Consider the following 26,849-nt stretch of genomic DNA (forward strand, 5'->3'; position numbering starts at 1 on the left):
AACGATATCTAAACGTTGCGAAAACGTCAGATTGCAACGTCACTTCCTGACGAATAATGGACGTTGCCACAACGTTGTAATTGGTCATATTTATCTATTAAGTTGTCTAAGCAGCAAAGGCAAGAAGAATTTCTCTTTGAAGTTACATAATAACATCCAAAGCATTATATCAAACTATTTCTTTTACTTTATGGTAACTTTTCAGATTACTATATCCAAAGTAATGTTTTAAGTTTTCGCAATGTTATATCTGACTATTATTTTAGTATAAAATAATTCTGTATTAATTTTTTTATATGCATTCTTGTTTCTGATTCTGTCCTTCTCTGTTATTCAATTATATCTTCAAAGTACCATTGTTTGTTTTGGAATTTCGCACAAAACTACTTGAAAGCTATCTGTGCTAGCCGTCCCTAATTTTGCAGTGTAAGACTAGAGGGAAGGCAGCTAGTCATCACTACCCACCGCTAACTCTTGGGCTACTCTTTTACCAACGAATAGTGGGATTGACCGTCACATTATACGCCCCCACGGCTGGGAGGGCGAGCATGTTTAGCGCGACGCGGGCGCGAACCCGCGACCCTCGGACTACGAGTCGCACGCCTTACGCGCTTGGCCATGAAGTACCATTGTTGCCTCAATTATTTCACTTTTTTCATCTCCTTCATACCCTAAAAATACGCCACGAAATGCAGGCTTTCATGTTCTAAAACTCATAAATTTCCGGAAAAGTATGACGGACCCCCTTATGGCTTACATTTGTCACGAGGGGGCGTGAAAACTGACTTTGTTCCCGGGCGCTGAAAACCTTAGCTACGCCTCTGTAGAGGTTAAATAACACAAATGATTTTAAAATCTATCTGTATTATTAGGGACAGCCTGTTTTTTGTTTAGTTTCGCGCAAAGCTCCTCAAGGGCTATCTGGGCTAGCCGTCCCTAATTTAGCAGTGTAAGACTAGGGGAAAGGCAACTAGTCATCACCACTCACCGCCAACTCTTGGGCTACTCTTTTACCAACGAATGGTGGGATTGACCGTAGCATTATAACGTCTCCACGACTGAAAAGGCAAGCATGTTTGTTGCGACAGGGATTCGAACCTGCGACCCTCAGATTACGGGTCGAATGCCTTAACCCACCTGGTCATGTCGGGCCTATTGGAGACGGTAAACGTGATATGTACGCATTTCACACGGCTACCATCAGTTCACAAGCTAAGATTTTACATTTTTATTTTTTTATTTAGATTTTAATTTTGTTTATTACCACTAATAGAAATTTTATTTGTGCCAATGGTTACAAAAGCATTTTTATTATTTGTATAATAGGAAAATTATACATACATAAATGCATGTATAATCGTTTTTTGACATTGTAAAATTATTTGTTTTCATTACGAAGTTTTCGAGCCGTACGTTTCCACAAGGTAGAGTGCGGTTCATGGAATGTAAAGACTACGTGTGAGTGCAATTATGTGTGTGTGTCAGTCAAATGATGTAGCGTTAGGCTTAAAGGTAGTTTTGGAATTGTTATTTGAGTTTTGCTATTTTGAAACTGCAGAGTTGTTAAATGGTTAAACTTGAATTTAACCATTCTAAATGTGATTTATTTTATTCTTAATATAAATTGCATAAACATTTCATATTTTAAATGAGATTTGAGGTAGGCTATTGTTAAAACTTCGAATTTTAAGAGTTGTTAAGTTTTAAGTTTTGAACATTTTATTTAGGCCTAAATATAAATTTTAGGAACAACAAGGGACCTGTGATGTGTACTAAATTAAAGTTTAAGGTAAAAATAAAATACTCAAGGACAGCTCTTATTATTTAAATAAATATTCATGAACTTTCTCTTAAATCTTCTGCATTTACCACATCTGAAATTGAAACAAGTCTATTCAAAAGACCGACCATTGTTGGTGTTAGAAAAATAAAACTGTCTAATCTAAAGATGACTGTTAGCATGCAAAAATATTTTTGCAACCATTAGCCTTATCATCTTCATCACTAACTTGGTTAGTTATAAAAAATAGATGAAGGTTAAAACTATTACATCTTTCAATAATCTTGTACACCATTTGGGTCTTTAACTCGTGAATGTTGGTATATGACTTGTAGTAGTAGTAGCAGCTATCCAAACTCTTTCAACAATTCAGCATACTTCCTAAGGTAAGGAGCCCAAGACTGAACACAGTTCTCTAAATTTAGCCTAACTAGTGACCTTTAAAATGAAATATTTTTATACATCTAATATTTTTGTAAATATATAAAATCTTGTTTGCTCTGCATTAACTACAGTACATTGCTTGTGTGGGTTATGAGGCAGAGCATCTATAACATTGTTAAGGTTATTCCTATTCAAATTATTAAATTGCACAGGTATTATCTTGCTTTTATTATAATTAAAAGCACAACTTCCTGTATGTTGTGTGTAGGGAGAATGATTTTGGCCATGTATTTGGGATATTTGCATTTATAAGAATGAAATGGCACATAAATATTTGTATCGTGTGTCACTTCATTGCTTACAAACTGGCCCAAGAATTGCCCATTTACTACATTTTACACTTTTATATTTGCAAATTATTTATTATGGTTAGGAACATTTTGTGTGGTTAGTTGAATTAAGTAAGTCACAACAATGCTTGAGTGCTATATTAATTGAAAATTGAGATCAAGATACATGTGACACTGCTTTATAATTTACACAGGAAATAAGTAATCTTGACATAGTTTAGCTGTCAAGTATCTGATTATTGCAAAAGCAGTTAATACAGATTCTGAAGAAAATTGATTAGTAGAAACTAGGAAAAAGATGAGAAAGTTTCACATAAGATGGCTCTTTTTGTATAATTCTTGGTTTAATCTGGGCTGTGATAAAAACAAAATGCAGTGTTAACTTTACAGAGTTACTATGTAAGAACTTGGTGCCAGTGGATATGGATAATTCCAAAATATCCTTGTTGGCAAGATATGTAGAAAGTAAGGAGCACAAGCAAACAATCAGTGCTCCATAGGAAAATTAATGTCTGGATGCAGCTGTAAAAAATGTTTTTAATAAAGGTGGAAAGATTACTGTGAAAGCATTGTCCTGGATAACAAAAGAGGGTACCGTATTAACTTCCCAACTGACAGTAAGCATGTGGATTATAGTTCACACATTTACTTCTACTGATAATTTGAATTCATTTGTCTCAAGTTGTAGAAAGTGAAAACATAGATTACGAAGTGAACAATTTAACAAAAAAGATTAATTTTGTTTACTTTTATTAACATATTTCATGTGAAAATTCATAATTTTTGTCAATAGTTTTCTCATCTTTTTGATTAAATATCTAAACTAACTTAATTTTTCTATTAAATTAGATAATTTATACACCCTGAAATTTAAGAATAAGAGGTTCTAGAAGAGCTGTTCTTAATCAGTTTGTAGAAAGGCTTTGTTTCTTGAATTCAACAGGGGCTCCCATATCCCAATCTTGTGGATTTATGATTCGATTAACCTTTAGTCCTCCATCATATTTTTCCCTGTATATATAACTTGAGTCTACTATTAATGTTAATAAAACTGTCTTTTCATTCTAGACAGTATTGAGTCTTATCTAGCTCTCAATTTCTTTCTACCTTTATGTTAAGTTGTAATATAGAGCAAAGTAAGTCTTCTCTGTATTGTCTCTTGTTGACTATATTATTATGGTATAAGCTATTCAAATAAGAAGTACTTTATAACTTACAACACGGCAGCATAATAGTGCAGAAATTATAAAATTCATTTTGACAGTTTAAGTGTCTTATTCTAAAGGGATGGTCTACATTCTGGTTCTGAATGATGAGTGCTCAATAATGGTTTTGGAGTGCAAAAACTAATTAGAAATATAACTCGTAAGCACAGTTACAGTATCAAGAAGCCCACTAAATGGGGGATTTAGTCTGTTTATTGTAAAAATTGGATTAAAGGAACATGGCCACTGTTTTCAAAAAGGATGTAAAAAATGAACTTCAATATTGCACAATCAGCCACATAATTTTTAACAATGAAAAGTCATTGGTGAATTAAAATTCTTCCATCAGTACAACACAAGAAAATTTATAAAAATATTTAGAATTAGAGAAAACATACTCAATTAAATGTGATTTGAAATCAACTATTTCATAGTATTTTCTTTCTAACTACTTGGTGCTCAGAAAGTCACTGTGCAGTTTTGTAATTATATTTTATTCAGTCTATTTCAAGCCAGAAACTGATAGCGGTGTTTAGAAACAAAATAAGAAGGATCCAGGCCTTATTGATGCCAACGGGGGTCACTTTCAACATTGTTTATAATTGTCATTCATATTTACCTCCTGTATTTTATATTGAAACATGTCTGTTAATAAATATATAAGTGCACAGTGACTTTCTGAACACCCTGTAGTTTTTGCAGTGTACTGTTGTTCATGAAATTTTTGAACAAACTAGACCTGAAAAGTATTCTGTTCAATGAGACTGACAAAATTGTCTTGTCGAAACTAAGCAAGATAGTAATTTTTTTATGTTTTGTTGATTGTCTACTCGTGGGTATTACTATGATTGTATTATTACTATTTGTTGTTTTTCTTTGTTTTGCTGACTATGAATCAGACTGTGTCAGAGCCTTTTTTTTTTTAATCTTGAATGGATTGACTAATTCTAGACTACAGTTTTTAATCCATTCAGTAAACAATACCTCCAAAATTATTTTTAAGCCAAATTTTTTTCCAGATCTTTACATATAAGCTTGTAGCTTTGAGAATGAGTATACTGAAAACGTTACTGTCAGGTGCTAAAGGCAAGGAGATCTGGCACGGCCGAGGTAGTTAGGGAGCTCGATTTGAAATCTGAGGGTCATGGGTTTAAATCTTTGTCCTGTGTCCCCATAACTGGAAGGTCGAGCATGTTTGGTAGGACAGAGATTCGAACCCTGCTGCCTTCCCTCTAGTCTTTTACCGCTGAATAAGGGATGGCTGGTGCAGATAACCCTCGTGTTGCATTGCACGGAATTAAAACAAGCAAGCTAAAACAGGGTTTTTGAAACTTTGTTTAAATGCATCTCTTAGACCCATTAATACTAATATTATTATAGTAGTACTAAGCCTAGAAGTAGTTAGCTGTACTAATAGGGATAAATATTTACTTATCAGCCTTACTTGTAGGACTAAGTATTAGTTACAAATAGTAATAGTGCTTCTTTAGTCACCAGCACAGCAGATTAAGTTGATATATTGAATAATAGTTATTAAATGAAATATATTAACTCCTATTTAAAGTTCTGCAGCTCTTATAATAGTTTTGTAGATTTAATCAAAATAGTGTTAGATTTTAAACACAAATTATTATAATTAGACTATCCTTGCCTAACCAAAAAATTAGTTGGAGTTTTATTTTACAAAAAACTGGGGTCTCCCTTCTCTTCTTTTAGTGAGCTTTATTTGCCAAACCATTTTAAAAAGAAAAACTGGCATTGAAAAAATAAATATTTTCAATTACGTTGTCAAAAAATCAATAAAAGTGGTGCAAGTTAAAGATGAACCAGAACGAGTGTTACACTCACAAAATGACAACTGGTTTTTATTTATATCTGATTTTAATCAGAGAAAAACAGTATCATACCAAGTTTATCTTAAAATCTTATTTAAATTTTTATTGTACTTCGGTGCATTATCCACCTTATGACTATATCAAGAATGTCATTTCTGTTGTTAAGAACCATTCTATAAGAAATTGGAAAAGTAAGTTTCCAGCATTTTGGTTATTGCTGCATAATACAGCATTTTCAAATGCTTTTAGCAAGACTGTGTTAGTAGACCCTGTTATCTGGAATAGTAATAAACAGCAGTAGGAATCCAAGGCTTTACTAATATAATATTATCATTCAAACCTTGACTCATCAAGTCCTAACAGAAATTGTTGAAGTATACCTGATTTATCAATTTCAATGAAGTTCCTTTTGCTCAAGTGGCTCCATGGTAAGTGTAAGATTACAATAATCTTTTGATATTTCACATGTACCAGAACATGTTTTTCTTTATTAATTCACATAACTTAAAAATTGTGGTTTAAATGCCAAAATAAGACAAAGCACCCAAACCAATAGGCCTGAAGTTTATAATAAAAAATCTCTCCCAAATTTTAAACTTAAAAGTTAATTTCAAGTATAATTATTAGTTAGGATTAACATCAGTATGTTTGGGAAAAAGTAATTAAGATCTTTTATCCAAAAGTGAAAACCTAATAAAAACATAAGTTATAATTACTAACCCCAAACTGGGATGTTTTTAAAACTTTCCAAGAACTTCAAAATACCAACATCAAGTTAAATATATACTTAAACTACGATGTAAAACAGTATAAAAAAGTTGAATCCAAGACATCTCTTTTGAACATTTGAAGTGTATGTAGTTACTTAACAATATCAGGTCATAGTTTTATTGCTAATAAAGACAGTGAATGGAGCATTTCCGATAGACATCTAAGTTTTAAAATCTATGATTGTGTCACAAGATTTGCCACTTTCTCCTTCCTTCATCATTGAACATTTTTGCTACACCTGAGATGAGGGTTAACAAGGCTGTTATAGTGAACATAGCTCTCTTTCAAAAACAATTCTGCACCAAAATAGCTTGTCCTTTTATGGTGTTTATAGAGATTTACTATATATTTAATTCTGTATGTGTTGTATTCTTACTTAATTAAATAGTGTTAGAATGTGTAAAGTATAATTGAAGTATAAATTGTGGAAGTGATGTTGATATATTATCATATTTATAAACAGATACATGTGTTGTGTGAATGTAATCATGAACATGATATCTCAACATCATTTAGATGGAAGTTCTCTGTGTAGCTAAGTCTTGTAATTTCTTTAAATGAACTAATGTAATATATTTGTATATTAATAAGTATAACAATGTAACACGTGTAACGTATCTATAAAGCTATAAGATTTGGAGAGTTAAAAGTGCATGTTAGCAAGAGGTCAGTCAGTTTTGGCATATAAACATCCAGGTTTCATGGCACAGAACACAGATGGCAGCACACTTGCAGGTTTGATTGTTTTTTAAGTGTAGGGGGATACTCCTCCATGTTGCAGTAGAGGCATTTTTTTTCTTTGAAAGCTGTTGGAGTAAATACAGATCTTGCAGTTATTGGGTATAAATCTTTAATGTGATATATATGAACTAAACAGAAAAAGGGTTAAATGAGTTAACTGTTTATAATATAGGTATGGCAAACATTTTGTTTAAATATGTAAACATCCTTTAGAATGAAAATTAAACTTTTTAAAACTCTTAAGTGGGTTGTGTAAATGTTATTAGTTCTGAACTTCTTCAAAAATATTTTAGTCAAATTACTTGGTCCATGTAAACTTGTTTAAATTTTAAAATCATATTTGTAAACTTATCTATTTCTGTTTTTCTAAGTATTTTTTATCTTTCTGTGTGTTCTAATGCCTGCATTTTCTTTTCCTTACAAATGTTGAGTATTCTTTGTTTTTTATGAAAGAAACATCAAAGTTTGTTTGTTTCAGAGTTGTGGGATTAGACAGAATGTGAGGTTCAATCTGTGTTCAATATTTATAAAATCATTTTAAAAGTTTTTCCATGTGTTTTTGTTTTTTAAATAATCTTGCATGTACTATAATTTTGGATCAGTCATGAAATTATGCTGCTTAGTAATTCATTCCTAATTTAATGAATAAATTTTGGCAAGATGAAACATTACTTCAACAGACTTGTCAAGCTCGCGTCTTTTACAGCTTTATGATTACAGTCAAGTACACGTTTATTGTTAGCTAAAATACATGTATTTAATACAAGATCTTGTTTTTTTATCCTTTTCTCTTTAGTGGTATGAACTTTTTTTCTATAATATAAGTAGTTTTCTTGACACACATCAGTTTTGGTTTAGGTGTGTTCCACTGTACTTTATACAGAAAACAAGTAAGTATAAGTTGATGAGTTTTTTGTTCTTAAATTAATGTTTTTAAATGAAGTTGTCAACACAGAGGGAAGTGACAATGTAGTTACATACATAAGATTATAATTGTGGATGAAGTTACAACAAAATTAATATAAAATATTATTTAGAAATAACAGGAGGTGATCTAAAGTTTAAGCCTATTGTTGTTTAAAAAACCTAGTGTTTGATGTTAAAATTTAGGAAGTACATTTAGAATGGGTTAATCAGATTCTAAAATCAACTTGGACAATGTGATTGGAATTGATTACATTGGTATTTAAAAGACTGCTGTTGTACTAGTTACAGTTTGTGTGAATATTCTATGCTTTAAACTGTTCAGTTTTTATATTCAGGTTTTTCTTAACTAAGGATTGATTAATGTCCAAGGTTTGATGTCATATTATTGTGTTTCTATGGATTTATAAAAAAAAAAAGTTTTGAAGTACAAATGTCTTTAATCAGTTTTACTTATTTACTGTTTGTTAAATGGATTCCTACCATAATACAATGGTTGAACAGTGGAAGTTTGTATTCCTATATCATTTATAAATTGGGAAAAACAACAGAATTATTATAAAAAACACTACATAAGTGAAGTATTAATGTAAACATCATGGAATTCTAGTAAGTAGAAATGAGAATGTGTGTAAAGTGGTGATTTTAATTTGTATTGTATATTACTTTACTGTGCTTTAGTAGGAATGTGTAAAAACTAAATATTACATTTATATTTTTATTTAGTTGTAAAAAAAATCAATGTAAAAAATACTGTACTAGTCATAAGTCAAACTGTTTTTGTAATATTGTGGAAAATGTAAAACAATACAAAATGCTGTATTATTCTTTCTTTGAGCATTGGACTTAAACATATGTTTTATGTTTTAATGTATAAAATATATGTCTTGTGAAACTTCAAGGCTATATGTAAAAATAAGAACAGGGTTTATAAGATATGTTGTTTTTTTAAATGGGGTTAATATGTGAGAGAGATACAGGTGTGTAGAATGTAAGTGAAAGGGTTTCTTTTGACTGTATTAGTCTTAGTTGAGATTGTGATCTAAAAAGCAAGGAGGAGGAACAAATGTTTTGTTTTTTGAAAATGGTATAACTAGTTATTTTGATTTTGTTTGTCATTTTTATGTGGCTTTGCTAATGGATAATGTAATCATTAGGTATACCTTGAATTTATGGTTCTTTTTTAATAAAATTAGTGTAATACTTTAGCATAAATAGTTTTATACATATGTGAGATAGACAATTTTGGTGCTGGTGGTGAGAGATGTTTAACTGTGTTAACTGAGGTTATATCAACAAAATACAATTGGCATATTATGTCTCATTTTATTTTGTTTTTTGGAAGTATTATAAAGACAATGAAGAAGTGTAATTACACATGTTTTGAATTATTTGCATAGATATATATTTTGTGGTATTTCAAGCCAAAAGAAGTGATTTTTTTATTTTTTCTTAAGATACAAGAAAATTAGAAGTACAAATGATATTTTTTAGGGCTAAACATTTTCAAATTTAGTTTTCATTTTCTACCTTGCTAATATTGTTTATGTTTGTACTAATTTCAACCCAAGTTTTAAATAACAAATACAAGTGATATGCAGTAGGAAGACCAATCTCAAGGATCTGTTTTATGGAAAGACAGTGAAGAGATACTGTATTTTTAACTTAAAAAAATAATCTTTAACATTTGTGCTCGAGGTTATATAGAACAATTGAAGTATAGAAATAGAAATGCATTGAAAGCACTTGAGTATTTTATTTTGGGATGAAGTGGGAGCTTCCTGTGTGAAGACAAATGTGATGAAAGGATAAGCTGTGATCACCACATGTGTTTATACTGTAATTTTTGTTCTGTGTATTATCTGTATGACAAATAAATCTTTTGACTTTGGATGGAGTTTTTCATTAATTCTTTCATATGTTCACTAATAACATTTTATGTTTCTATAATTTGTGCACACATTTATGGTCTAATTGTCTAAATGAAAAGGATACAGGTGTTTTTTTAGCTTTATATTAAATATAACTGCATGCATTTCATAACACTGAGTGCCTTTGATTTTCAGATATATGGAAAAATATTAGAAGAAGGAGAAAGAAGCGAGATCGTTATAATCAGTACACCCAACAAGAAAGAGATTTAATTGGAAAATATGCTGCAGAGCATGGAAATACAAAGGCAGCTGTTTATTATAGCCAAATTTTAAATAAAGTTATTAGTGAGAGCTCAGCAAGAATGTTTAAAAAACGATATATAAAATATGCAAAGTTCAAGAAATAGTAAACTTTAGCTGTAAAGCTTCAATGATTTTGTTTTATTTCATATATCCATACATCATTTCTAGTGAAACTAATGAAACTGTTAAATAAAAGTAAATTCACTTGTAAAGCATATTTACAATATTCATTGTGGTAAACTTTTTAAATGAGTTTAAGAATAATCATAGTTTAATAAGAATTGTTTATATAAAGGCAAAGAACATTTATGTGAATTAAACTAATAACATTATGAACTTTCATGTACCTCATTTGTGAAAACCAGCTATCTCTATAAAATGTACAAAGTGCTTTAAGGTTTTTCCTTTTAGTTGTATTGGAATGGTACTAGACAAGAACATTCTGGTAACTGAATTGAGTTGTAAGTTGTTTAATGATATGTACTCTATGAATTTCAACTTTATAAAATCTTTGAAGTGTAAAATTAAGCATGGGACTACACATTTTTAGGAGATTGATTCATGGTGGACCCTCATTTAATCCTTAAACAGCAGGAGTGTTGTAGGTAGTAGTATCAGTTGATGATAGCTGCCATTTAAGAGTTAAAAGACACTAAGTAAGATGTGGTTACAGATGTACAAGAGCTAATCTGAATAAGAGCTAATTTGTACCTTTGTCTTTAATATCCAAATGATTGTGTAATATAGTTTGGTACTATTCCTATTTTTCAGTAGATATGTTTGGCTTGAAAGGCTTTGAACTTGCCTTTCAATGTCTCTAATTTGTAATGTTTAAAATGGAAATAATAAAAAATAGAAACTTAAGTGTCATAATGGATAAGTACTTACTACTTGGACAAGTTCATGACTAAAGCCAAATGCATTTTATGTAATAAAGTTAATTTTAACTACTGTACATGGGAATAAAGTGAGTACAAGGAATACATGTACATTGTTTATTGATTAAAAAATACTGTCCTAATTTTAAACTTTCAGAAATGTACATTTTTGTTACTTAAGAGTAAATTAAAGTGCTTATATTAGGCTTGCATAATTAACAGTTAAGTGCTTATGCCTTTGAATTGTCACAAGAAGCTGTCTTTCTGTTTGAATTTAGTTAAGTTTTCCTTTTTGTATTCTTTTTTTTCTTCTGACTTTGTCAAAACTGTTTTTAGATAGTAGTTTTCAACTTTTGGATCAGCATTTACTTTAGACATTTTCAATGCCATTTGAGTTTATTAAGAGAGTATTGAGGCCAAGTCCATGTATGTCTCTGGGATTGTGACTTTTTCAAATATGTACTTTTGAATGTTTCTGTTGAACATTTTTATACATGAAATAAATAATTTTTTCCTGTTTTGAGTATATATTGTTGTACTGTTGTTCAGTGAATTTCATAAAACAAAATTGTAAAGGTGTATTTTATATAAAAGTTTTTACTGTACAACTGTCTGGAAAGGATTTTTTTTTCTCATGTGGTATTTTTATTTTGACACAATTTATACAAGTACAATGTATATAACATTATAAAATTGCCAGTAAATATAACTTGGTTGGAATTTTGAACAACAGTTTGGTACTTGATAATTATTACACAATTAATGTTCACAATAGTAATAGTACATACAATAAAAAAAAAAGTTTAGTAAATTATGTGAAAAGTTAAACCCTTGCACTTAAACAGGTTCAGTTGTCCTCTAAGTGGCCCATATATTTGATAATGTGTTCAAAGCATTATAAAGCTACAAAGAAAATCTTTTTTTCTATAATTGTGTCAATTTAAGTATTAATTAAGCTATTTAACACGTATACAGAGAAATTTTTACATTGTAATTGTGTTCTAACTTCATTTTCTGGATTGACTTTGAAATAAGAGTGTTAGTAGTTAGAATATAATGAGCTTTCTTATGTTTTATATTTAAGAAATTGAGTATTTAACTAATCGATATCTTCGGTTTAAGGATCTTTTTTAGATCTGTACTGAAATTTGCAATAAACAAAGACAATTTATTTGGATGACACTTAAATGTGTTGTGTGATTAAAGATATTGAATAAATGTTTTATTATATTATGGCAAAACCAAGCAAAACAAAAAACGAGAATGAAGCAAAGTATTTTAAAATAATACTCAAACCTTAATAACTGCATGACTTAATATTGTTAAGCCTTCATACTTTGCGAGGTCTACCTTCCTGCAGTATTTGTCATGTCAGGCACTTGACAATTCTTAAATACATTTTTGTTTTATTCTTGTGGTTTAAAATATCATTAAAATTTGGTAACTCTTTTTAAACTAAATTTTTTTCTGTTGTATGAACAATTTCACATTGTTTTTGTCATTAATATTTTTGCAGGTCAGATAGAAGAAGTTGGTCAGTTACAGATGTCATTTATGAGATCATTATCACCATCTTCAAAACGTCATCATCAATGCAACATATGTTTAAAGAACTTCACTCGGAGGCAGCATCTGAAGAGACATCAAGAAATACATTTCCAACAGAGAGTCTATTATCAGTGTGAATTTTGCCCATGTTCCTACTCTAGAAAAGACAATCTGTTGGTACATGTCAGGATGGTACACAAATTACCAACAGCTCGCCACTGAGAACACTTTAATCAGCTTACAGTGAAGGAATTGTAAGTCAGGAACGTTACAGGTTGAATTATGCTTAATAATGAATCAAAGACTAACTTTTCATCAGTGGCATTGCTAGGTATTTAAAATATTTGTGACTTGAGCACATAGGCATGGGCATGTTTGGTGTTTGTGTATGATATCAGTTGTGATTTTCTATTTTGAATTTTCAAAGTGTCAGTTGGGAATTCGAGGCACTGTCAAGTAGAATCAGGCATAGGCCTCCTATGCCACTGCCTAGCAATGCCTGTGGTTTTAGTTTAGTAACACTAGACCCATTAGCAATAGAGAAACAGCATGAAAGAAGGAAATGTCATCGTAAAGTTGTTACTAAATAACGTGGTTTAGCATTATGATTTTTTTTCACTATTTTATACTTAGGTTATTAATGTGAGAAATCACTAGTATGCTTATCATAAAGACAGTTCAAAGTGAAGAATGATCTTCTTTCATTGTAACTATAAGCATTTTTTTAACTGTTGTAAATGTATTATATAGGAAATGAAATTTCCAATCTGTAACAAGCAATTTCATTTATTTTTTTCTAAAATTTTGTAATAAATTTATTCAAGTTTCAAAATCCCAAAAGAAAAGTATACTGAGGTAACTGTTTTGTTATAAGACTTGGCAGGAGAATGAGCTGTTTTGTAAATGGTAAAAAAATGATAATCTGTGATGTCTGTGATTACTGGTTACCCATGGTGTAAATCTGCAGGGTTAAGTTTATGTGTGAGTTTGTAAGGATAAAATTTAGTTTGTGTATTTATTAAACATTTGAATTTAATGCTTGAAATAAAAATTTTGATATCACATGAAAGCAGATTGCATCAGTATGTTCTAGTTGTATATAATGGACTGAAAGATATTTATGAAAGTTTATCTTTATTGTGATTACTAGTCACACTTATTCCTATAAATATAATATATTAAACATTTTTTGAAATAACTTCCTTAAATTTAAAATTGTCCAGCACTTATAAATAAATATATGAACAATTTATTGCAGGGAAAATATTCTAAAATTAGCTACAAGTTTTATGAAATGTGCTTCATGTGTACAATTAGCTATTAGTATTGAGAAATATGTATTAGTTGTACACAATTTATTTAGCACCAATTTCTAAAGTATAAATCTTTGGTTTATTCTGTAGAAAGTTCAAAAGACAAATGCATCTCTTGCTGCTTAAGCAATGCATTCAGATTTTTTTCAGTTTTTGCTTGATTGAAGGTTTTTATTGTTGCCTAACACTGTTTTAGTGATTGTACACCAAAAGCAGAGAAATTATACACTGTTATTATATATTGTATGTTTTTATTTATTTTCATTTATAAAGTAAATAAAGGTTTTTTTGGACAGAAATTCTTCACGTGTGATCAAACACTTCACGAGTTTAGTGTCATAATACATAGTAGGCAACCATATTCTACACTTAGCCTTATTTTAACTTGTTTTTTCATCATTGATGTATCTCTTTCTGAATTATGAAGACTTTTCTAAACTAACACCAAATCGTTTCTTTAGTTTGAATTTAATAAGTTCATTACTTTCACGATTGGCTAGAAATAGTTTGAACTTTAACCTCTAAGTTTTTTAAATTGTTCAGATAAGCTTACACTTTTAAGTTCAGTCAACTGATGTTGAATTATTCTTTTAGTATAACGTTTGGTACAGTTTGTTTATACCTTATTTCTATATAGTGTTTGAACAGTAAAACTTAAATTTCTACAGCATTATCAGTATGTATCCTCATTTTGTAAGAAGGAAAGAGAAAATAACTTGGATTAAATCTTCCAGGTCTCTCAGCTCAGCAGTCTTTTGACAACTGTACACCAACTGTTACTAAAAGTTATCAGTGTGCTGTGTGTAGAAAAACTTTTTGTCGTAAGTTGACATTGAAGCGCCACATGGATTCTCATCGGCAAATGGAGTACCGTTGTGATATTTGTTCAAAGACCTTCATGTATGTCACAGCTCTCTATCGTCATAGGAAGTCACATGCTGGTGTGTCACGTTTCGAATGCCAGTATTGTCATAAGACATTCATGTATGGGGGAAATCTTCAAAACCACACGCTAGGTTGTCATGGTATAATCAACAAGTAATGAGATTGTACATATTAGCATTGAAGGTAATAGTGTAGTATTATAACAATCATGCTCATTGATACAAATATTTGAAAGAAGATAAATAATGTCATGTTTGTGAGAACAAAATACTTTATTTTGACTTGAAACCATTTTTATTTTCCTTCTATTATTGTTTGTTGATTTTACTTAATTATCACAAGTACAGAAAATATCACTAGTCTTTTCATTGAAAGGTGTCTTTGTCATATCCTTTCTTATTTTTTGTTCTCTGTTATATATACCTGTTTATTTGTGACTTTCTTTATTAGTAATAAAAATAAATTCTTCTTTGTTTCTGTTATACTTACGTAATTACAGCCTCTGTAAAAGCTTTTTTTTTCGTTATCCAGACACACCAAATATCTAATCAATGCAATTATAAAAAATAATTTATTTCTTAAATTCACAAATATCAAGACTTCATGAAACTTTTATCCATGATAACGTATTTTTTTGTGTATGGTATTGGAACTTTGATACTGATATTTCATAAGAATCACAACATTGTGATTTTGTAATGTTCCTTTGGTATAGGGAATTCATATGGAAATAGAACATCTACTGTGATTGTACATCATATTCATTTTGCTTTTACTATTAATGTACACTTTGGGAAAGTACCCAAAAAATTTTGAGTAAGTATTTATTTCCATTGTAACATTTATCACTGAAGTAAGAAAATATAAAGATCACACCTCACCATTAATAGAGAAGATTTGAAATGTTATAAACTGATTGTTTTAATTTTTGGGTGGTTTTTGTCTTTTTAACAGTATTTCTATCTTAAACTCTTTGGTATTTAATAAAAATAAAGAACTGACCATCTGTACACAGTCTAAACTTTATCAATTTTGTTATGAGTTGCTTGGAAGAGACACGCATTTTACATGTGTTATTTTCTTTGTGTGTAGTTTGTTTCCTCTTATGTTTAATACTTGTACATTTTAATTGCATTGAAATGGGTGAAAGGTGACAAAGAACATATTCTGGTTTGGAATTAAACAACATTTGGCATTTCTTCTGTTGAATTATCAAAAATGCAGAGTCAAGGTGAAAGAGCAAGTCATTCACAAATGTTAGAAGTTAAGTGTGTGAAAGGCTTTTCTCTTGAGAATTTTATTGGTTTATGTTGAAGATAAGGAAAAACATTAATAATTTTAGCAGATACTTATAAGATTTTACTGTTCTGTAGGTTCTGCTTGGATAATGGATGTTTCTGGAAGTCCTTCAAAAAAGTTTTGCTGTCCTGTTTGTGGAAAGACGTACTGTGGCAAGCAAAATTTAAACCGTCATATTGACAGTAGACATCGAGGAAAGACTTACACTTGTGAAATTTGTTTTAAGTTTTTCCTTTCTATTACTGCCTTATATCGACACAAAACTTATCACCAAGAACTAAAGAAACATCAGTGTAAAATTTGCAAGGAAAGGTTTATCAGCAGAAACATGCTCACTAAACATGTCCGTGTTGTACACATTCAGTAAAACAAGTTCTAGCAAGTTATGTAAATTATTACCAACGTTAAATTAATTTATTATCAAAGTCCATTTGATATTTGGTTTATACATTTGTGTTATAGTTTCAAAATCTGTTTTATAAATTTCAGCTTTTTTGTTATTGGTGTAATGTAAGTCATGTAATCTTTAATAATAAAAACAACAGTCAATTGACCTTTGAAGAAAAAATACTTTGTATCTTCATTATAGTACAAGATCATCTCGGTTATAATAAAGAAGGTGGTATGAAAAAATCATGCATCATTACTGGAGTGAAAATATGTATGTTAAAGGAATGATGCTAACTAAACATATTTGAATCAATAATCTCTTGTAATAAGAATATATACTAATAAGCTGCTTATTGCCACTAGTTTTACTATTCATTCATTCAATTTATTTATAAATTCTGAACAAAACTTGTGAGCTGTGTATCGGTATTTTTTTCCCAAGTATATATGATACGTTGAACTTTTTGTTGATGTCAATGAGCTGGTAATATGGCAGTTTTATTATGACTTATTTGCCATATAGCTTAAGAAGGTCTCCCACTGGCAGTTGAATGCAAGTGTACTGTATATTGTGTACAGCTTGCAAAAATTCTGCACGATCTAACAAAGTCACAGTCAGTGGGTTAAAGGTTATATCTTCAGATGTATATTAATTAATATAGTTATGAAATAATGAGGGTAGTGTGCTCTCTTTAAGAAGTTGATACTGTGGAATTGCAAAATAATTTTTTGTAACTCCTAATGTTTGGACTGTCTTGTCATTACAGTGCACTTTCAACATTGTAACTTTAAGTTGTTTTGAACTTACACTGTTATTCTTATATGTTACTAGGCCTAAAAGACTGTATATTCCAACAAGCTCTTTACACTGGGCAAACATTAGAGGCAGTTAACACTCCTACGAAAAGTGGGGCCTAATAGGCCCCAGAGCAACTTGAAAGGTTATTAATATTAGGCTAATAATTTTGTATTTAAATGAAATTGCCATTTAAATCCATTAATGAATGGATTAACGAGATTCCCACTGTCCCTATCTACTATCTAGCAAAACCACAGCCAGGGGAACGGGCTTGGAGAAATCAGGACTAGAAACGTCTTTTCGTAGGAGTGTTAACAGTGACACAGATTGTGCTTTTATCTATCAAATATTAAATGTAATGTAGAGGTAAACAAGTTTGGATACATGAAGAAGCTTGTTTCTTTAGTATTAATTAAACTTAGTCATACAGTGTAGTGTTTCTTTCTGCACATATGATGGTCATTTGAGGAAAATGTTTAGATTTATATGGTGGTGTCAATGTTTGGAACTTCAAGTATTTTTTTAGACCATATAAATTAAATAGGTTAGTTCAATATAATATCTTTATAGTTATATATAGTGTTTGAATTGAACTACTAAACAGAGGGAATTCCATACGTATAATAAAAGAAGTGTACAGTATCTGATTCTTTAAGATACAAAACCTTATAACCCAGTTACTTATGATAGGTGAACCTATCTTCAGTGGCAAACTGGGGCCTGAAGAAGAAAGTTTGTTTTTTTTCAACTGTGTTCAGATTATAAAGTTTCATATTTTTCTGTTAAATTAATTTCTTGAATTTGTTCTTTTTCCAACTATCTGATACCCTCATATACAGGGTGGCCCATAAGTCCCATCCATATATTAAATTATGCATGTTTTATAATTTTTTTTTTTTTTTTCAGAGAAATATAGCTGATGTAAACCCATTTACACTTAAAGAGTGTATTGTGACAAGTACGTGGGTACATGAGCGTAAGAATACTGGTGACACCCTGGATACACAAGATATATGGTTGGGTAGGGACTTACGGGCCACCCTGTACATAAATATACCGTGAATTTAATTACCTTAGTGTCTGTCACTAGTTACATGTAAATTAAGACAGTAACTTGAACAGCAAACTAAAAAACAGTTTTACCAGTGACTTGTGGAGTTAATATTTGCTACAGGGAGAATCGGCACAAACATACCTGTACGCAAGTGTTCCTCTCATTTGCACAGTTCTTTTAATATGGGGGTTGAAATTGATACATTAACAAATCCCTACCAATTTGAACACTGGTTTTTTATAACAATTCATTGTAGAATTACATTCATGCGATGGTTTTTGTACATGTTCATTGAATCAGTCTTGTAAATTTATAATTACATTATTGGTGATATTTTTGTGTTTTAACATCACTCTTCAGGACAAACAATTTGTATTAAAAACCACTCGCAAACCAAGAAAGTATTACATAAGTTTTTTAAAGCTTTAATGCACATCATGGATTTTTTTGTTTGTAACTTCAACATAAACATTGTTTTTGTTTGTTCATGGAAGTATTTAAAGTGTTTTTGATAAGAGTGGTGGACAAATGTAATATTCTATTCTAGCAGTTATGTTAATAATTTTGATGTGGTTTTTGTTGCCATATTTTTTCCAAACGGTTGGAAGTAATTTCACATTTTATTTCTAGAATAAATCAAATAACCATTATCTGATCACTGATAAGTTGAACCATTTGTAACAGTTCCTTTAGAAGAAAAACAGAAAACTTTAGATAACCAGGAAAGGTTTTAAATGATGTTATTGTTTTTTGATGCATAAGTTGATGTTGAATGAAACTGAAAATTACACCAGCTTGTTTTTTTTTCCTCTTCTGATTTATCTTTCTTTTATATAGGAAGAAGTGGCAGTTCCATCCTGAATCACTGCTACTGTTTTCTTTGTAGTAAACAGTTCACCAATATGACCAATTACAAAACACATATGATGAAACATGCACAAACAAGAAAGAAATATGTCTGTTCTATATGTAACCTCAGTTATTACTGGAAGAATAACCTCAGCCGTCACAAACAACAGAAACATGGGACCTTTGCGAGTTACTATTATTAATTTGTGTAGGATAACAGCTGATAAACTTGAGAAAGATAAATGCAATTCTCTTCAAGTAAAAGACTGAAGATTTATAATTGATAGTTTTTTTTTTACATTATCAAATATGTAAAACTTCATGTAAGTATCTTATAGATGTAAGATGTCATATTTTTAATTGATTAGCTCTGGTTAATAGTAATGAAATTGATTATTGGGAATTTTATAATGATTTAAATAATTGGAATAAAAAACATTATGCTCCTCAGTGGCTCAGCAGAAAGTCTGTAGGTTTACAACCCTGAAAACCAGGTTTTAGTACCTGTGATAAACATAATACACATATTTCATTTGGTTGCTCTGTGCTTAATGATCAACCAAACAAATAAATTAATAAGTTTTAATGTATATGAAATCAGAATTATAATTTTAAACAGCTTTAATAGATTTCAGTCTGTTAACTGCCATCGGACAAGATTTTTTGTGTGATTTTATGGAACTTAATTCTTTCTTAGACTTGAAACTTGTATGTGAACATCTAGCAAGTTTATCATACATCTGCTACTGTGTTATGTTTTTAAATAAAATTTCCATGAAAATGAATGTGTCTGAATTATGTGTATTCACTTTAAGTTACTACAGTATAAAGATAAAGAACATTTATATGAAAAACATTAAAAGTTTAAGAAATAAGGTTTTTGATATCTTATCTAATATAAATCAGTGGTAAGTTTTCATTGCTATATGAGCCATGTGTATAATGGTTTAAATCAAGTGTGAAATTCTAGGATATTGTATCTGTTTCCTTCTAATGATGTAAAGTTTTGGCTGTTCTGAAAGTGCTTATAACTCTTTGTTACAAATGAAAGAAGAAAACAATGTGAAAGATTGTGGTTTGTAAAAGTTAGTTTCTACCAGTTTATGTAACATTTGGACTAGAATACTTGCTCATATCATAAACATGTTAATAGATTATAATAATTTAAACAGCATGCGACTAAGACGTGTGTAGATGCTAGTTGCCATGTAGTGTTTATATTTTAAATCAAGATCTTGCAAATGGTTTGTAGTTTCCTATCAAAAACTGATGATGAAATAAAAGTAAATCTCAAGTAGGTATGTACATGGTAGAGAAATTTAAATTTTGGAGGTAAAAATTACCATGGTGAAACTTGTTCTCTATCAAAGTGGAAACAAGTTGAAAGAAGTTCTGAGTTATAAAATAATGCAAATAAAACTTTATTTTTTTCATTTGATACAAAAGTTTGAATTATACAAATAATTTTTGTTTTAAACGATACATCTTCATTTTTTATAAATATGGAAGCAGGTATTGGATTTCTGCTGTGATGAATTTAGTATCTTAAATTAACTGGGTTTATTCTTTAAACAAGATCAACATACTTTTGTATTATATTTTTGGGTTAAAACTTCAGTTTATATTTATGAATCATTGTACGGTATGTGGACTAATAAGGAAAGATGCAAACAAAACTGTCAGGATCTTATGATGGTGTTGGAAAACCATAAGAAATTATCTCATGTTTTTACATTAGATTCTTTAGAGAAAATTGTATTCAGAAACTGGATGTGGTGTGTTCAAAGTATATAATATTCTGATTTTTATTTTGGTTTCAGTTTATTTAATATACATACTGGAGATACAAAAATGTACAGGCTTGGTTTTATGATTGCTGAGCTATGTGGAACTCTCTGGTCTTGAAGATTCTAACATAATATACATGATGTAGTGAGTATAACAAGCACTTTCATAGAGTCTAAAGATGGCCTTTTATCCACTTCTGGATACATTTTCCACATTTATCAAAAAAAGTATACGGAAAATATTACTAAAAGACTTTTTTCAATAAACAACCACCTATAAGTGGGGGTTGAATGTATGTATAGTTTTGTGTGAATTTCAAAGACCTCTACATAGTTCAGTAAAAATAATATTTAGTGACATGGCAGTCATTAAACTTGCAAAAGGTGGAAGAATTTAAAAACCTGTTTGTGAAATAACAAGGATGAATGGTATAGTGGTTGTGCATCAGATGTCTTCATATTGTATAATGTTTCCCAAATATACATATATATATATATATATATGTACTTAACCTCATGATCACTGCAAGAGAAAATGTTAGATCAATAATAGTTGGTGATATGGATAAGAGACTTTTGATCTCTGATCCTGCCACTGTGCTAACAACAACAAAATAATTTATTGGTATGGTACCTTTAAATGGATATGTAATTGTACAATTGGATCACTTGTAGGGATTGTATGCACTAGTGTAATGCTCTATTTTAATTATGCAAGCTTACTTTATTGTATGAAACTGGGACTTGAAAGAAATGTTGTTAAAATAATCCCAGTGTTCACATTTATATTGAACCTCTTTGTAATCATATTTTTGGCCATCTTTTATTCTGCAAACAGTTTGATAATTTATAAACATGCAATAACTACCAAGTCTGACTGATGTTTTGTTTATTAATATTATATTTCTGTCTTTGCCATTTCAGAGCAGTACATACGTTTGCCAGTAGTACAGTGTGAAATATGTTATCAAGTGCTGACATCCAAGACTGTTCTGAAGCGTCACATGAAGCTTCATGTGGCATGCAGAGAGAAGTTCATCTGTTCCATCTGTGGCAAAGCCCTCAGCAGAAAGGATCACTTGACTCGTCACATGCGACGAAAACATGAAGAAAATATTTTCTCCTGTCCACAGTGTAGCAAAGTATTTGTGACAGAGTGGGATCTGTTTTTCCATATTAGGATAAGTCACTCTTAATTAAGATTAAATATTGAGCCAACTTGCTTGTTGAAGAAGTGAGCCAAATGACTCTATATAAACGTAGCTGAGTTCAATAGCATTACTTTTTCTTCCTTGTAAAGGTAAGCTAACATTTCTCCAGTATAAAAACCAGTGACTCTAAACTAAATGGAAATTTATCATTTGATATCCATAGTAAAGAACTCATGTAAAGTCCCCAAGAGTTCTTTACATCTGGGTCTTGTGTTTAACCATTACTGAAGTCATTACTGTCAGCCTTGTTGGGTGGTAACAGTACAATAACATCAACAAACTATTAGTGGGCCTTAATATAGAAAAATGTCAGTTTATTTGTTTTAATTCTCTGGAAGTACCTTCTTTCAGTTTAATGAAATTTCTTAAGAAAAAATAGTGTTTTTGCAGTCTATTTTCATGAGTCTAAGATGGGAAAAAAAATTTGTGTGATTTAGTTATGAAGCTGAATAACATCAAATCTTTCATAATCAAAGAGTATAAAGCTATGTCTACCGAAAAGCTATATTAAGCCATTTCCAAACCTTAAAGCCATGTGTATATGTGTATTATATTGAAACTGCACCAAACCATTTTCCAAACCATAAAAACTACATGTGTTTATATAGAAACTATATCAAGCTATTCTACAAACCATAAAGCTATCTATGTTTGTCTTGAAATTATATCAAGCAATTTTGCAAACCCTAAAGCTGCTTATGTGCGTTAATATGGAAACTATATCCAGACATTTTTCCAAACCCTAAAGTCACATTAAGCTTCATTGGGAAACAATCTCTATCAATAACTGGGTGCTGCTCAAAAATGCAGTTTTCAAGTGTTTTATGCTATAGATTTTGCTACTGAATGTGAGCTTGCATCTCACAGTCAACAGATGTGTAAACTGAGTGATGCTTGCTGTGTACATACTGCTATGTCATATTTAAACAAGCATGTAACATAGTTATACTTATGTTTGTTTATAAAGTATTTTTATAAGTGCAATAAGTGGGATGTATTATTGTCATTTTATGGTTTGTTTTTCACCATATAGACAAGTGCAAAGATGTTAGAGTGTAAGACTTGGCTAGTCAGATTCTGGATCAGGACTGGATCACGATTTAGTGGGGCTCAGGTGATATTTGAGAATGTAATAATAATAATAATGAAAATAACTCGGTCTTGTGTCTGTTCTGTTAGTTTTCCTTAGGTAGCCAAGAGGGCCCCTGAATGTCCTGGGCCAAGGTGGCATATACAGTAATCTGGTACTGTTCAGAATATTAAATTTTATAGATAATACACTTTAAGAAGTAAGAGCATTACATGTGAAATTTCTAACATGTTTTTAATTATCTTTGAAGATGGATGCTCTTTTATAAAAAGAAAAAAAAATCAACAAAAATATTCTATGTGAAATGTGTTTATAGTATTTTTCTTTTACAATTTCCATGCAGTTATATTTACAAAGAAGTGTGTGTGTGTATCCAGTGCAAGTATATGCAACATTTGTATAGGGGGAAGGACTGTATAGTGTATACAGTGCATATGCTTATGATTTATACTTTTATTTATTTGTTTCACCTTACCACTGAATACTACTGATAACCTGGATTCTGAATAAGGATTAACATTCTTGTTAATTTGTTTTAATGGAAATAATTACTTATTTACCAGTTTTAATTACAGTGTTAATTTTTGAACCTTAACTCCCAGGGATAACTATACAATCTTTTTTCAACTAAATGTAATACGTGATGTTTACTTTAACTTCTAATTACTGAGGCTTAACACATGGAAAAATTTCTCTAAACCTTCTTACTGGTTTTTTAATGCATGAGAATAGCTACCTAATAATCTAAACTGACCATAATACATGATAGTATGTGACTCTCTGTACTGGTCTTTACATACAGGGGGAATTCTTTACTAAACTCGTAGAAACCAAGTAGTATGTTTGATTGTATGCTGTCAGTATTTATTTATGTAATGAATAATTATTTGCAGATTGACCAACAGCTAAATATCTAACAAGTTCTGTTTTTGTACCTTAGTGAAGGAAAGAGTAAATATATGCTTTGATTTATTCAAAATGTATTATTTTCGTACATTGTGATTTTGTTATGTCTTCTGTGCTGCCATATTCTCTTGTGGATATTTTCAAACATAATTGCACAATTAACTATGTCTGTTGTTGAAGTTCTAGTTTTTATTAAGTACAGTTAGCTGAACTTCAATAATTTATTTTTCTTCAAACACGTGTTTAATCACTGTTGCTTCACTTAAAGGTGTGAAGTGTGCATGACAACATTTAATGATTTAAAAATGTATAATGTAGTGCAAATGATCAAAGTGAGATTGGAAGTAATAATTTCCAATTCATTTGTAACTAACCCAAGTATTTTTCTAATAAAGTTATTTGTGACAACACATTATGCTTTTATTGGACTATTTTACTTTAAAAAAAATACTATAAAATGTTTTACAGTTATTAAAGGGCATTAGCGTTTTCCTCGTTTGTTGTTTAGACAAGTGTGTATAGGTAGCGCCATTTTTGCTACTGTACATTCAATTTCTGGAAAACCTAAAGTTTAAACAGATTATTAGTTTACTTTTGTTTGGTTATTATTAAAGTAATTTTAGAAAAAGCAGGATTTAGGCTAGAGCTATGAAAAGATATGATTCAGCTTCGACATAGAATAGTTCTTTATTTGTTATTATAATATATTTAATTTGTTGAAGTTGTGAAGAAGTCATAAGCTACAGTGCAAATTGGCGTGAACTGTGCATGTTTTCGTATCGAGCTCGTATATTAAAATGTATGTATGATTTGTAAATACTTATGTAAAACAAAGTATTTTGTGTATGTGTGTGTGTATATATATATTTACCTACCTTACATAAATCTTTTTATTCAGAGTTCGGATTGTTACTGCTCGGTGGAAATAAGAAGTTTTTGTGCTCGTGGTGTCACGTGAGCTTTTCCCGCCGTTTCCTTGTTATGAGACACCAGCGCTACCATTGTCCAAACCGACCACCTCACTTACTAAGGGAGAGATTCTCGTGTGACAAATGTTACAAATCGTATTGCCGTTACGAAGTATTACAACAGCACAAATTAAACTGTCGCTGAAACACCGCAGTCTGTAAATAAGTTTAATAAAAAGTTGAAATATTGGTAATGCTTTCTACTTTTTTTTAATTGTCCTCCATCAAGAATGCCGTTTCGGATGAGCATTGCTGCTGTAACGCACAGCAGTTGAAAGAAACGACAGACTACATTTGTTAAAGTTTGAAACGATGTCCAGTTCTATGTTCTAGATGTGAAGGGTATCAAACATGAGATATTAATTTTTCCAGAAGGAAGCACCGAACGGCTTATTAACAAATAGCAAAATTTGAAATATTTTTAAGTTATTTGTATACTTGTAAGACTATTTATAAAAACTCGCACGGTACCTATCTGTGTATTTTTGTAGTTTTTCAGATGAACTATCTTCAGTCCAGAAGCTCTTTGATCCAGAAGCAAGGAACTAAACCTTTCACCTGCACCGTGTGTCATAAATCGTACAGTACAATCGCTTCTCTGCGTTCCCACCGTACTTCAGACTGCAAGAGCAGAAAAGTGTATTTTTGTCCATCATGTGGAAGGCCGTTTGGTAGAAAATTCTCTCTCAAAAGACACATTCCTACTTGTGGAACTACTATTATCTAAAGCTATGATCACCACTAGGGGGAATATCGGGTAATGGTATACTAGGTTCAGCGACTCGTATTGTTATTTTGAATTTTATTTTTTTCATCTATGTTTATAAGAAACCTGGGCGGGCCATAGCGAACCCTTGAGAAAAGAAATTGTAATTTATATTAACAGCAGCCCTTTCGTTATGATTAAAACACATAACTACCTTAACCGTCTAACTTTAAAAATTATCGTTAACCATTGCTGATATTTTGTGTTTATTACTCGTGGTTAATGTTTGTTAATGGTATAATACTGTGGGAGCTTAGAAATTGTATAACCTACTACAGATATTTTAGTATTAGAACAGCTACCAAACTGTTATACATAATTTGTATTGAAACCGTTACACGTAAGTACTATGGTAAATTTTAACAAGCAAGGAAATAATTAGTTTAACGTTTTTCACAGGAAATGTTATATTTTGGTAAAGTATAAAGGTTGGATGGAATAATTGTTTGAGAACTACAAACGAAATATTTTTTGTTAGAGCTTCTGGTTTTATTAATACTATCGGCCTGTTTTGTTTAATATGAAAATGTGGATGTCGCCTTCATTTAATATTATATTATTTTAAACGTAATTACATTAAAAATCTGTTTACATCTCGATGATTACAGTATTTTTTACCTTCCGAGTGTTTCGTTTATACTTCTGTCCAAAAAGATAAAAGTTTATAATTGTGTTATTCGAGACGTTTTAATCTGGAAAACAGATCTGTGTAGAGCTTTCTGCTTATTTTGAATTACTTTTACATTAAACTAACAACATTGTTCTGAAAAAAAAAAAAGTCGGTGTGTGATAATTTTATATTCAATGTGTTGACATAAATGTCTATTTCATAGGAGGTTTAACTTAATAAATAGTAACATTAAGCAATAATACAACATTTTTTGATGGATAAATCGTATGTGGGCCTAGCCTAGCAATTAGAGCGTTCGAATGGCAGAC

The 26,849-nt window shown here is 30.4% G+C and overlaps 1 protein-coding gene across 13 annotated transcripts; it reads left to right on the plus strand.

Annotated features, from left to right (window-relative positions):
* The first annotated feature begins 1,406 nt into the window (after window positions 1–1,406).
* On the plus strand, window positions 1,407–26,688 carry LOC143228924 (uncharacterized). Of its 13 annotated transcripts, XR_013015501.1 has the most exons (6): window positions 1,469–5,982; window positions 12,562–12,847; window positions 14,641–14,974; window positions 19,171–19,505; window positions 21,003–21,114; window positions 21,894–26,688. XR_013015501.1 is itself a non-coding variant. In XM_076460410.1 (2 exons), the coding sequence occupies exons 1-2, from the start codon at window positions 1,439–1,441 to the stop codon at window positions 12,728–12,730; spliced, it is 189 nt and encodes a 62-aa protein (XP_076316525.1). In that variant the 5' UTR covers window positions 1,407–1,438; the 3' UTR covers window positions 12,731–14,199. The 13 variants fall into 13 exon arrangements, 3 of the variants coding, with proteins under 3 accessions (XP_076316525.1, XP_076316523.1, XP_076316524.1); XR_013015504.1 differs by having other exon boundaries at window positions 19,171–22,111; window positions 25,075–26,688; XR_013015499.1 differs by having other exon boundaries at window positions 19,171–21,114.
* The last annotated feature ends 161 nt before the right edge of the window (window positions 26,689–26,849 follow it).

Source organism: Tachypleus tridentatus, chromosome 10 (genome assembly GCF_004210375.1).
Source record: "Tachypleus tridentatus isolate NWPU-2018 chromosome 10, ASM421037v1, whole genome shotgun sequence".
Taxonomy (NCBI): Eukaryota; Metazoa; Arthropoda; class Merostomata; order Xiphosura; family Limulidae; genus Tachypleus; species Tachypleus tridentatus.